This window comes from Mercurialis annua, linkage group LG2 (assembly GCF_937616625.2).
Source record: "Mercurialis annua linkage group LG2, ddMerAnnu1.2, whole genome shotgun sequence".
In the NCBI taxonomy this organism is placed as follows: Eukaryota; Viridiplantae; Streptophyta; class Magnoliopsida; order Malpighiales; family Euphorbiaceae; genus Mercurialis; species Mercurialis annua.
The window spans coordinates 1403871-1417586 of NC_065571.1; the positions used below are offsets into that span (position 1 = coordinate 1403871).

The 13716-nt window shown below is 32.0% G+C and overlaps 4 protein-coding genes across 4 annotated transcripts; 2 read left to right on the plus strand and 2 right to left on the minus strand.

Annotated features, from left to right (window-relative positions):
- Positions 1 to 1344: 1344 nt before the first annotated feature.
- Positions 1345 to 3011, plus strand: LOC126670648 (uncharacterized). Its single transcript, XM_050364425.2, has one exon. It carries the CDS (start codon positions 1500 to 1502, stop codon positions 2772 to 2774), a length of 1275 nt encoding a protein of 424 aa, XP_050220382.1. The 5' UTR covers positions 1345 to 1499; the 3' UTR covers positions 2775 to 3011.
- Positions 3012 to 7379: 4368 nt separating this feature from the next.
- On the minus strand, positions 7380 to 8928 carry LOC126667132 (phylloplanin-like). The gene is made up of 2 exons (XM_050360097.2): positions 8708 to 8928; positions 7380 to 7901 (listed from the first exon to the last, which is right to left on the minus strand). Exons 1-2 carry the CDS (start codon positions 8880 to 8882, stop codon positions 7615 to 7617), a joined length of 462 nt encoding a protein of 153 aa, XP_050216054.1. The 5' UTR covers positions 8883 to 8928; the 3' UTR covers positions 7380 to 7614.
- Positions 8929 to 11050: 2122 nt separating this feature from the next.
- Positions 11051 to 12560, plus strand: LOC126667897 (probable 3-ketoacyl-CoA synthase 21). The gene has a single exon (XM_050361027.2). It carries the CDS (start codon positions 11082 to 11084, stop codon positions 12435 to 12437), a length of 1356 nt encoding a protein of 451 aa, XP_050216984.1. The 5' UTR covers positions 11051 to 11081; the 3' UTR covers positions 12438 to 12560.
- Positions 12561 to 12643: 83 nt separating this feature from the next.
- On the minus strand, positions 12644 to 13464 carry LOC126667898 (60S ribosomal protein L22-2-like). The gene is made up of 3 exons (XM_050361028.2): positions 13355 to 13464; positions 12996 to 13260; positions 12644 to 12915 (listed from the first exon to the last, which is right to left on the minus strand). The coding sequence occupies exons 2-3, from the start codon at positions 13232 to 13234 to the stop codon at positions 12771 to 12773; spliced, it is 384 nt and encodes a 127-aa protein (XP_050216985.1). The 5' UTR covers positions 13235 to 13260; positions 13355 to 13464; the 3' UTR covers positions 12644 to 12770.
- Positions 13465 to 13716: the final 252 nt, after the last annotated feature.

Genomic DNA, 13716 nt, shown 5'->3' on the forward strand with positions numbered 1-13716 from the left:
TAAAGGCTACATTCATTTTAAGGTTCCTAAACTATACAATTTTGATTCAGCATATCCTCAATTTTTATTTGTCTTTTTCGAATCCTTAAACTTTCATTTTATGGTTCATCAGGTCCCTCAACTTCTATTTGGCTTCCTCAGATCCCTAAATTTTTATTTTTGGTTCATTAAGTCCTTAAAGGGAGACCCATTTAAGGACTTAATAAAGTAAAAAACAAAAGTTTAAGGACCTAATGAACCAAAAACGTATAATTCAAGGATTTGAGGAAGCTAAATAAAAGTTGAAGGACCTGATGAACAAAAAAATGAAAGTTTAGGAATTTGAGAAAGCCAAATAAAAATTTAGAGACCTAATGAACCAAAAACGTATAATTCAAGGATTTTAAAATAAATTTAGCCTAAATTAAAAACCGGTCTTCTTCCAATTCAGCCAATGGCTCGGTTATTAAGACACTGATTTACACTAAAACCGCAGTTAGTAGTGATGAAGTATTAAGTAGAGACAAGAAAAGAAAAGAAAAGATTAGGGTTTAGAACAGTGACGAAGCCAGCCTTAAAACTAAGGTAGGGCACACATTTAATTTAAAAAAAAATCAAACATCATATCATGATAATACAACAAAAAGTATGATTATTAATTTTTCAAGTGTAAAATGAATGGAAAATAAAAAAACGCATTATATAAAATTTATATTTAAAAGTTTAATTACCTTCAAACTATGGTCCGATTAATCGATACTAATTTTTTCAGATGGGCATACGAGAATTTAGAAAAAATATAATGAAAAATTTAGTTAAATTGTTGAGTTGCTAATGAACATTACATGTATTTATAGATATTAAATTTATTCTAATAAAATAAAAATTCAAATTACTGAGTTGTTAATGCATATTATGTACATTTATAAAAATTAAATTCGCCGTATTTAAAAAGAATTAGAAGAATTAAGAGCATGTTTTTGTATTAAAAAATGCTGAAATTTTAAAATTAAGTTTTAAACTTGAATGACTGTAACGTAAGAAAAAAATTCAAGATAATTTATACGATAATAAGAATTTGCTATTATTACACGTTATTAGAATTTTAAGCTAATTCAAATTCCAACACAAGCTTTGCTAGTATAAAATAGTGTTTACGAAGTTCAATGAATTGTTTTAGTAACAGATTAACCCAAATAATGAATTACATTGCATATTGTTGATTACTTCTATATTTTACAAAGTTAATTAGAAATCATAGAAAGTTAATGAACTTAGGTAATATATTTATTTAAGTGAGGTAGGGCTCAGGCCCTGCCTGGCCCTACCTTACCTCCGTCTCTGGTTTAGAATTACAAGTTTTTAATTATTGCAAAGCTGGTTTAAGTCAGAACTCCACGTGCTCCTGGGGACTCCCTCACCATTCCCATTATTTTTAACATTTTCTCTGCACACTCTGCGCTCTCTTTTCTTTGCACTTGCACCCATCTCTCTCTCTCAACACTCAACAATCAGCTGCCATGGACGGGATTATCAAAGGCGGCGTCGGCGGAGGCGGTGGTAGAATTGGTATCGGCGAAGACGACATAGGCGACGGCATGCAATGCAGTGACCACCCCTACAGAAATAACCCAGGTGGAATCTGTGCCTTTTGTCTTCAAGAAAAACTCGGAAAACTTGTTTCTTCTTCTTTTCCGTTACCTATTCGTGCTGCTGCTTCTTCGTCTTCTTCTCCTTCTTTTAGATCTGATACTGCTAATAGTAGTAGTAATAATAATAATATTCTCAGTTCCGTTGCGGGTAGTACTAGTGTTAACGGCGGCGCTTCTTCGTTTTCACTACCGGCTGCCACTTCAATGAAAGCTAGAAATAATGCCGGCGGGAATACTAATGGTAGCTATTATCAAGAATATTACACTAGAAAGTCTAGAATCCCGTTTCTTTTAGCTAAGAAGAAAAAGAAAGTCACCGGTGCATCGTCGTCGTCGTCTGATCGTGATAATATCGTTTTTAAACGGAGCAAATCTACTGCAACACCGGGAAGAAGACACCACCACCACCAACACAACCACCAGAATCACCATTTCTTGGATAACGACGGTGATGACGATTTAATCAGCCCAAGAAGAAGAGGCGGGGGTGGTTTCTGGTCATTTCTTTATCTTTACTCAACTTCAACCTCGAAACCTACTACTACTGCTACCAGAAAAACAGAACCACCACCAACAGCGGCGGCGCCGGCGATAACAAGAAATGGGTCCGTTATAAAGCCGAAAAAATCCGACATTGTTCTAGAGGAAGAAGACGACAGTCCGAACAGTTCTCAAGCAACGTCATCATTCGAAAGAAAAGTATCAAGATCCAGATCCGTCGGATGCGGCAGCCGCAGCTTTTCCGGCGACTTTTTCGAAAGAATATCAACCGGATTCGGCGACTGCACTCTCCGACGAGTCGAGTCACAAAGAGAAGGCAAACCAAAAGGATCCACGTCATCGAACGGAGCCATGAAAGAGAAAGTAAAATGCGGCGGAATTTTCGGTGGGTTTATGATAACTTCGTCATCTTCATCGTCTTCTTCGTCGTCGTATTGGCTTTCATCGACGGTCGAGCCGGCTGGGCCGTTGTCCCATGGTCGAACCAGAAGCTGGGGATGGGCTTTTGCGAGCCCAATGAGAGCTTTTAACAAACCTAATTCAAAAGATGGTAAGAGATCGGAGATTATTAGAGAAGGTTCTAGTAAAAATACTACCCCAGATTTGTCTGCTATTCCTTCATTGTTAGCAGTCAGAAATTAAAGCTTCAAAACACAAGTACATTTGGTCATGTTTATTTGCTTAATTACTTACTAATTATCTCTATGTTTATTATTGTTGGGTCTGTTAATTAGTGCTACACATGTATTTTTTGTTGTTAATGTTTCTTGAAAAGGACTGTTTTAAATGAAAACTCAGTTGAGTAGCCTTTGCTTCAAAATCTTTGACTGTATTTGGAGAAAATGAGTTGGATTTTTGTGTTGAATTTACATTCTTTAATTTCTTTGTAAGGTTATTTTTGCTAATTATTTGTATATGCTATGAGTCTATGAGTATGACAATGAAATTATGTTATTTCTTCTTGTATGCATAGCAGTGTTTTAAAAACCGAATTTGACGGAATGATAATTAGTGCATGATTCAATCAGTTTAATCATTATTTAAACCAATTAAATAATAAATAAATATACTATAAATAGTTCAATATAATAAAATTTAGATCTTTAGATTTTAAATACAAAACATAAAATTTTCCAAAGAAAATAATAAATTGATGAAATTTTATTTATTAAGTAAAGAATTAGATAGATTTTATAATTTTCATTGATTCATATAATTTTTCTCATGAAAAAAATTGATTTTGTTTTTTTATTTGGTTAATAGAGTTTGTATAGTTTAATTGGTTTAGTAATTTTTGTTAAAGGAATTATTGGAAGAATCGAACCGGGCTGAGTTTTGGTTTGTATTTGAATCGGCCGGTTTGGTTTGAATTCTTAAAAAAACTATTCATGGTTGCTAAGAGATCCCAGCAGTGGGGGACTAAGTTAGGATACTCACTATCACATGGGCACACATGTTTGGTAGTATAGGTCACATTGGAAGGCCATGTACCCTATTTCCCCCCCCCTACCCATTCTCTTATTGCCACGTTTCATTTATATTTATCTTTTTATTTTTGGACTGAAAAATCTTTAATTATCATTATTATGGAGATTTAGATGTTTTAATTGTCCATTTATTAGATCCATCTTTGAGGATGCAGACAATGAATTTTTTTGGCAGTTTGTGTTTGCCAGCTTCTTCAAGTACTGTGTAACAATTAAAAGAAACTATTCTTTAGCTACCTACCTGTACAGTTGTTTCAAGCAAAGACCATTTTTTTAGAAAAAAAAATTAGAATTAAGTTTTTGGTTTAACTGTTTAAGTGAAAAGATAAACAGTAGAATTTCCTTGTTTTGCATATTTATGTTGAAGATATGGTTTATGCTAGGATAAAGTCTATAGCTGCTAAGGAATCCAAAGGAATTTGAAAGGACTTGAATGTTTTTCTTTGCAACGTATAAAATTTGCAATTATAATAAAAAATAATATGTCACATTAGGGCCGAAACGAAAACGACCGAGCGTTTTGAAGTTTTCATACTAAGCTCGTTATATGAATGAATAGTTCGTATATGGATCGAGCTCGGTTTGAGTTTTGAATACCGAGTTCGAGTGCGATTTATTTAAATTTTATATTGTTTATGTTCAACTCGATTGGTTTTGGTTTCTATTCATTATTATTTGTTTAGAATGTTAAATGAATCATGCTCAAACTCGTTTATCTAGGTGCTAAACGATTCAAACTCAAACTCTACTCGTTGCAATTAAGCTCGTTTAGCATCTAAATAAACAAATGCAAACCAAACTCGATTTATTAATTAAAAATTATGTAGTCTCATTCAACGTTGTTTTACTTACACACGAGCCAACTCATGAGCTCGTAATGATCTCATATATGAGTCCATTCGTGAGTTTATATACGAATTGTTCATTAACATAAACGAGACTAACACCATTAACTAGTAAACAAGTTCGAGTTAGACTCTTATTGAGTTGAGCGGCTCGGTTTATGTACAATCCTACTTCCAAGCAAATATCAAAAATAAAAATCTGAAAAATAGACATATCTGCAATTACAAAAAGATAAGCAAAAAGGGTGCATAAAGGGTGATATTGATATTGAAGCAGAACATCAATAGAAGTGGGACCTTAAATCATGTACTTGTTTTTAAGCTTAGATTTTTCTCATTTGCTAAGGGTACCACATTACCAATAAAAAAATGTGAAAAGCTACTCAATTAGACTTTTTTACCCAAGTCATTGGGAAGGTTCAAAAGTTGCTTGCTTTCCTTAGTTTGTGCTATGAAGTCCAAATAGTTAATTTTTATGCCCCATTTAGTGAATTTCATTTTCACTTGGAAATAAGGGGAAATTTGACTCATGTGCTATGTAATTTTGCTATCAATACAAGGACCCATCATCTAAAAAAAGGAATATAAAATGGGGTCCCTATTTGAGTATTAATGTCTTGTAATAAAGTAAAAAACAAGATTGGCAATTATTGAGGGAAAATTCAAGATGATTTCTATATCTTCTTCCATTTCTCTTTTTATGACATTGGTAAAAATATAAAGTTGAATCATACAACTCTTTTTATTGCTAGTAAAGCTTATAATAATTGGGTATGACTTTGCTCTCTATTTCTTTTTCTTTTTAACTTTTTAAGAGTCTATTATTATTATTATGATTTCTTCAAGAAGATATTTCAAGATTCTCATCTTTTGATCCCAAATTTGGAATTGTTTTTTCACTTTAGTGTTACTTGTTCTAAAGTTGAATGATGTTCTTAGTAGCAACATAGTCCAAAGTAAAAGATGCGAGAAATGAATTTCCTTATTATTTTATTTTTGAAGCATTTTTCTTATTATTGAGTTTATTAGTTAATAATATTTAGACGAGGTGAGTTCGATCAAATGGTACTTCATTTAATAAGGGAAAGGGGGAGGTCCGCTTTGCTTAGGGACCTTTATAAGGCTGACCACTACATAAGCCTCTATAAAAATAAAAAATAAAATACTTTGATCTTCTTTAAAGAAAAAAAAAGGTAATAATGCCTAGAGATATGTAGGTCTATTTCCCCTCAAAATTAGTCTAGCTCTAAATTCACTTAAAAGTAATGGGCTACTGATCATCTATCAAATTTTAAGGATTCAAGTTTTTATTTTTGAGCCCATCCCATTTATGATTGATGGGTAGAAATTTGGACCCAATGACTTGTTTATTTCTTCTAGCCAATCATCATGATGTTCCCTGGTTGGGATTCATTTCAATTAATATAAGTTGAATTAAATGGATTCATGCTTTCTTCATTGTTTGCATTCAAGTAGGCTAACATTAATGTTAGTTGCAAATTTACCAAAAATAACTTCGGTATTTGACTTTTGATTCATAAACTAATTTATCTTTTGAATTTATTACTCACTCTTTTTTGTTTATTTTTTCATTATCACATAATTTAAAAAAATATAATTAGTAGATATACTGTATTGAAGATAATAAATTTTTCAAATGAGGTCAATTCTCACCAAAACTTTTAAAAATATAAATTTTAGCCAATCATTCATTTTTTTTTCAAAAAAATTACCAATATTTAGTTTGATTTGTTTCAATTATGATATATAAGTTTGCAATTTATTTTTTAATTTCGATGGGTATTTTTGAAATGAAAATAGATTAAATTTGATTAAAAATGAAAATGTTATAAAAAAAACTTAGTATTTAATTGAAAAATATAAATGATTGGCTAAAATGAAATGTATTAGTTGAAAATTAATTAAAATTGGTGTTTTTTAAAAGTTTTTGTTAAAATTGACCTCACCTGAAAAAGATTTGATATTTTCAAGGCATTAGGCCTAGCTACTATTTTATGAATTTTTATAAAAGAAATTAACTATTTTTGTAATAGAGATAAATATTAATTTATAGGTGCATATTAAATAATTAAGGACAAACAATAATAAAAAAATTAATTTAAAAGATTTTATTTATTTAAAATGGATTAAAAAAAGAGTAACCAACTCTATGGGGAAGGAACATAAAAAATAGATAATATGAAAATAAACTATTGTGCATGTTCTTCTTTAAGTAACTTATTTTTTGTTAATCACCATTTCTTTCTACATTTTTAATCTAGGTAACTACTTCTAATATCGTTGGATTCAATTAGTTTAATTTGAAAATTAAAACTCAAATTCGGTTTGATATTTCTTAAGAAAAAACTAATAAAACACAATTGAACCTCTTTAAATGAAATAAAAAAATTGAAAATTATTGAACCAATTAATATATAGGTTTAATCATTCAAAAATGTAATTTCTTTTGATATTTTTTGTTTATGGCCCTACGTTTTAAAATCCTCAATAATTTATTTTTTAATTTTCATTTTCAATTGTAGTTATTTATTGCTTAAATTAGAGTGAAAAAAGTTCAAACGTGCTTTTATATTACTTTAAATTATTACAATTTGTATTTTTATCATAAAAAATTCGAACATGACTATAATTGAAATTAAAAATTGAAGAACGAGATAAAATTGAGGATTTTAAAAGGTGAGATCATAAACAAAAAATAAAATTAAAAGGTGAGTATTTTTAGATAATTAAACCTGATAAATAGTGCAAATCATATACTAGTATGATCCATTAATTATTGAATTTACAACCGGTCATAAAAATTACTCCAAATTACCTTAACTAAATTAATACTTAATTACCTTAACTTAATTTGCAACTTAACTATATATCATATTCAGTCCATTAAATAAAAGTTGCAAGAAATTAATTTCCAATTACCTTTATTTCACAATAACAAGCCAGAAAATTCAAAATAAACATAATACAAATCTACCCTTGATAGAGAAAGCATTCAAAGGAAATACGATACAATACTAATTAACAGCAAACTGACCTTATTCATATAATAAAATGAAACAGAAATGGTCAAACTGATAATTAATTAATTAGTAATAAACAATCATTAATTAGCCGATAATCAAAATGGTGTCATATTCCGAGAAAGTTGAAGCCTCGAGGGATGATGTTTGTAACACTGAGAGCACCGGCGACTGTGTTTCCGACGAGCTGTAATGGTGACTGCAGAACTCCAAGTGATGGAAGATTAGGGTTACATGTAGATAACGGAGTGTCAACTTTGAGATTGCAGCCGTTTAAAACTGATGAAACCAGGAATTGAAGAGGATCTAACACAATTGAAAATATTCCAAATGCATTAGTTGTTGCACTTGCTATCATCCTGTTGTTTTGGCCGCATAGCAACTGTACGTTAGCATCTGCATGCATGTCAATAAAAATATGTCATCGCATTTTAGTAAATATAATACATAGTTGCATTTCATAATATATGGAGATCAACTTAATTATTGTTTCATATCTAATGATTTATAATAATAATAATAATAATAAACAACCATATGCAATGCAAGTATTTATCTTGCATGGAAGCTTATCAAATCTTGCATGGAGTATTTCATTTTCATTTCTAAAAAACCCGAAATTCTAAAGTTTTGTTTATTAAATATTTTTAGGGTCACATTTTATATATTGTCTTATATTTTGACAATTGAACTTTTATTTTGCCAACTACAACAAAAGGTCACTCAACAAATTATGTCCAATATTTAATTGTGGCATGGAATGCTATCTTAACGTGGTAAAATTGAGGGTATTCTATCAGCCATATAATCGCTTATTGGATGGAATTTACTGAATAATTTTCTGTTGGAAAAAATAAAAATATAATTACCAAAATACAATAAATTAAGTGTCGGTAACTATTTTTTAGCTGTAGTTCTTTAACTGTTAAAAAATATAATAGTATTGAATTTTAGTAGAAAAAATAAGCAAATGATTTTATAAATTCATAAGTACTATGACCCTTTTGACATGCATATTTTTTTTTTAAAAAAAAAATACAATATGATCCGTCGATTTGACAAGTTGTGACAATTATATCTAATTCTCAATTCAATTGATATCTTGAAATTTATAAAATCACGTAAGCTATACACGTCGGACCAAACATATTTTTGTATATAATAACTTCAATCACAAAATTAAAGAGTAAGAGAAAACTCACTGGGAAAAGCCGGGGTGGCTGTGCCATTGCCAATATTACCATTGAGAGTGCAAAAGAGAGTCCCTTGAATACGGATCAAACCAAGAAGACCACCAATGAGACCAAGCTGAGCTTCAGTGGCTGCCATGACACAGACCAAGACTAAAACGAAAATAAGTGTTTGTTTCGAAGCCATAATTAATGAGATTTAATGAGTATAGAAATAATTAGGTAGATATAATAAATGAAATTTGAGGTATTTATAGAAACTAAAATGAAACCAAGTTGCTGCAGCTATATATGACTTATAAATAAATACTTCCTTATTGTGAAGGCAAGTTAGAGTCATCTATACATTCTCGTGTCTAGAGAGTTCATTCTCTATCAATATCGAATTTAGGATGGTCTTAACCTACAAGCTATACCAACCCGCCCCACTACTTTCTAATTGCATGCCTTTTCTTTTGTACCTTCTGCAATATTACATTGCATGGAAGCTGGGGGTAAACGATCCGAGCCGAGCCCGAGTTATATTAAATTTGAATGTGTTATACAAATTTAAGTTTGAGTAGAAGATATTCGAGCTGATTGGGGTCGAGTTTGATTCGAGATCACTAAAAAATACAATTATAGTTGAGATTTATTCATAGGTTTAATCGGCCAAAATACATTACTTTTTTAATTTTTGTCCGTTTATAGTCCAAACTTTTAAAATTGCTACTTTTAGCTAGTTTCTCAAATTTCAATTGTAGTCATTTATTTAGAATAAAAAGGTTTAAATGCATACTGTTCCAATTCGCCTTTTTACCATAAGAAACATAAAGAGCATATTTAAACCTTTTTCCGCTCCAATTTAAACAAATGACTACAATTGAAACTAAAAATTAAAAAATGAACTAAATTAATGATTTCCAAAGTTCTAACCATAAATTTAAAAAGTTGAAAAGGTGGAACTTTTTTCAACGATTACATATATATAAAGTCGAACAGTCGTACAACTCAGATTTTTTTAATTAATTTTAAATAACTTGTGAATAGCTTACACCCAAATGAAAACTGGTATTATAAGCATGCTTGTCTTTTGTGTGAGCAAAAGGCCTTCCTGCTCCACAAAAAGGCTAAAATGGTTCTTTTCTTTGTTTTTATACAAATTGTCAAGCCTATATGAAGATTATTAGGCCTTCTCCCACTAAATTATTTCTATTGTATCATACATTGAGGAAGGGAAGTTCTAGTTGGTTGGTCCATAGCTCTATATGCCAATGGCATCTTTTAGATTTTATTCATCAAGTGTTCATCATTACTTCTGAAATAGGGCATTTAGAAAATATTGAGTAGATTGAGACATGTTTGGATCTTTTTTTTTTCCTATTACAAAGTGTGAACCGAATCTGAAACATGCATATCGATATATAGTTTTTCCACCACTTAAACTTAATTTTATTGTGCTATCATTCAACTTCAACGTATTTTAGAGCGTCAAAAAGAGTTGACGAATCGTGTTCGTGTCGATTAGCTCTATTAATATGATCGGTTCAAAACAGACACAATCTATTTACTTATTTTATTAATACGGGCATGATGTGATAACTAAATAAATCATATATGTCAATCAGCATAACCAATTAATCTAATGAATCAATTATGGATCATACAAACACAAATAATTTTATCTATTTATTATAAGCGAATTGAATATGAATTGTATACTAACACCACATGTTTAATCCATTTATTAATAAACCAAATATAGGATCATACCAACATGACATAATTGACTATATGTTGAATCAAGTTTAAACTACATCATAAACAGATTGTACGGGTTCTCGTATCAACTTGCAACACGAAGAGGGTTAATACATTGAGGGTTAACCTTACGGGTTTATGCCCCTAATGTTAACCCAAAGATGGTTAGCTCATTTATAACACAAAGAGGGTAAACCTTAATCCTCATCCATTACTTTTCTTTGTTAGACATCTTATTCGCATATCATGACAATTTTGATAGCCCTAGATAAACCTTTAATATAAATCCAAATATAATATTTCTACCACTTTAAACAAGGAACCCTTATTCTCAATCTTTTCGGTGCTTTGGGCTAAACTTTATACATAAAATAGATTGATGAATTAAAACTTTTCAACATTTGAATATAACAAAAAGAATTGGAATTAGGAAAGTAATATCATCAAACACCTATAGCTAATTACGTGCAAACGTCTAATTTTTGGAAGGAGCACAAAACTTATGTTAGACATCACAACAACATTTTTTGCCCTTAACCTTACCCAAAGGACTTTCATTCTAATTTCATGCTAAGCTCACCCATCTCTTCAAATTGAACCCATATATACATGTTACTGCAATGTCCATTTATATAAACATTAATGCATGGGTTCTTACTTAACTATGATCCAACCACAGATGCACCTTCTCTTCGATTCTTACCATTTCACTGTCTTATGTTGTGCAGTTCTACTGGTTCTATATCGTGCATACAGAAACCGAGTAGCAATTTGTTTGCTAGACTTTACTTGCTATCACCCACCGTATTCGAGTAGAGTACCCATGTCGCTTTTCCAAGAGCATATTCATCTCGATACCAGATTTCACCCCAGTAGTGTTGATTTCCAAATGAAGATACTCGAGAAATCAGGGTTCGGGGATGAAACATGTATTCCATATGCCTTTGCCGAAACACCTATACAAAACAAACTTTCTTCTGCCATAGATGAGGCAGAGTCTACAATTTTTTCAGTAGTGGCAGATCTACTCAGGAAAAATAACATCAACCCTAAAGCTATTGACATTCTCATATCTAATAGCAGCATGTTCGCGCCTACACCGTCTATTACTGCTATGGTTGTCAATAAATTCAACATGAGAAGCAATATCATGTGTTTTAACCTATCGGGCATGGGGTGCAGCGCGGGAATAGTGTCAGTTGGACTAGCTCGAGACCTATTGAGGGTACACCATAACTCTTTGGCTCTAATTGTAAGCACTGAAACGCTAAATCGAAATTGGTATACGGGTAAGGATACATCAATGCTGCTTACCAATTGTCTTTTCCGAACTGGGGGAGCAGCCGTACTAATGTCTAGCCGATCACAAGACAAGAAAAGGGCCAAATACGAGCTACAGCACCTTGTTCGGACAAACAAGGCACAAGATGACTGTTCTTATAACTGCGTCTTTCAAGACCTAGACTCTGAAAACAAAGTAGGAGTATCAATATCAAAGGACATACTACATGTCGCAGCAGCTGCATTAAAAGTAAACATTTCTACACTTGGACCTCTAGTTTTGCCATTCTCAGAGCTACTGAGGTATGTAATTTCTGTAACTCGCAGAAAAATACGAATACTGAAGACGAAAAGCTTCTACATACCAAAATTTAAACGAGCTTTTGAACATTTCTGCATACATGCTGGAGGAAAATCAGTCATTCAAGCAATTGAAAGGAACCTAGTGCTGGAAAAAGAAGATGTTGAACCATCTAAGATGACTCTCTACAGATACGGAAATACTTCATCATCATCTATATGGTATGAGCTATCCTACATAGAAGCAAAAGGGAGGATGAAAAAGGGAGATAGGGTGTGGCAAATTGCATTCGGGAGTGGGTTCAAGTGCAACAGTGCAGTGTGGAAATGCATTTACGACAACAGAGATGAGGCAGCAAGTGCATGGACCGCAGATGAAATTATCAAATATCCAGTAGAATTATCACATACTGCTAAATAAATTGATGCTAGTATAACTAATGATCAATCAGTTGCTAGAGTTATCCTAATTCTCAATTATGATTGGTAAAAAATCTGTAAGACAATTAACAACTAAGCAGTAAGTAATCGCATTTCACAATCATCACTTATTACTCAACGAAAACCTACAGAATTATGGGATTATCATATGCAATGCAAACAATCAAAAATCTCAATTCCGTAGCATAACCAAAGAAAGCTAGTAATAAGATTTTTCATAATTCCGTTGACAAAAATATTCTTAATGTTTCGAAAAATATAGTAACGAAACCCTAAAGCCTGACATAAACTGGAGATAAGGAGCAATACAAATTTACTCTTCATCTTCCCCTTCATTCTCAGCAATGTTAAAATATCGAAGCTCGTAAACATTACGATCCTTGTTAGACGCAATTACGCGAAGCCAATCCCTCACATTGTGCTTCTTCAAGTACTTCTTAGTCAAATACTTCAAATATCTACATTCATAATTATCATTTAATCAAACTCAAGCTTCTAAATAAATAAAAAGTGAACTAAATATAGATAAATCTATTACCGTTTGGAGAAGTTGGAGTCGGACGTGACGGTGAGTTTGAACTTCTCACGACTGACGGTGACGGAATCACCGAGAGCTCCGGCTTTGCCGCCGACTTTGATGCGCTCCTGGAGGAACTTTTCGAGAGAGGCGATGTCCATAATCTTATCCTCAACTGGTTTAGCGCAATCGATAGTGAAGGTTGCTCCCTTCTTCTTTCCCTTGGCTCCGCCGCCGCTGACTGCTCCGCCTTTGCTCATTTTTATAATTAATCACAGCCTCTAATCTGTCAAAACAAAACCAGAAAAAAAAAACAAATTAGAAGATGCAAAAGACGTTATAAACAAGACATGAAATGGATTATTTTCGTTTTTGTTTACCGGAAAAGGGAATAAACAGGGTTTTGGAGTGCCGCAGTGGGAAGAGGAAGAGAAGAAGTTAAAGCTCTAGCTAGGGTTTTATTGCTTGTAATAATCCTGAGCTTGTTTCGTGACGATGAATCAGTTTTAGACGGCCTAGCCCAAAGTTAACAGACTGGGCTTTTGTTGAGTTTTAAAAGCCCACGCGATCGCACTATGAACTTTTGAATAACTGTCACTTGAATTAATTTCAACTTGTGGATGAAATATATTTACATGGAGGAATTATCTGCTAATTGCCTGTTGCTTAACGTTATGGGGATAAATTGCTACCTAAATCTATAACATTTGGATCTCAGATTTTTAGATGACTTGAAAAATAA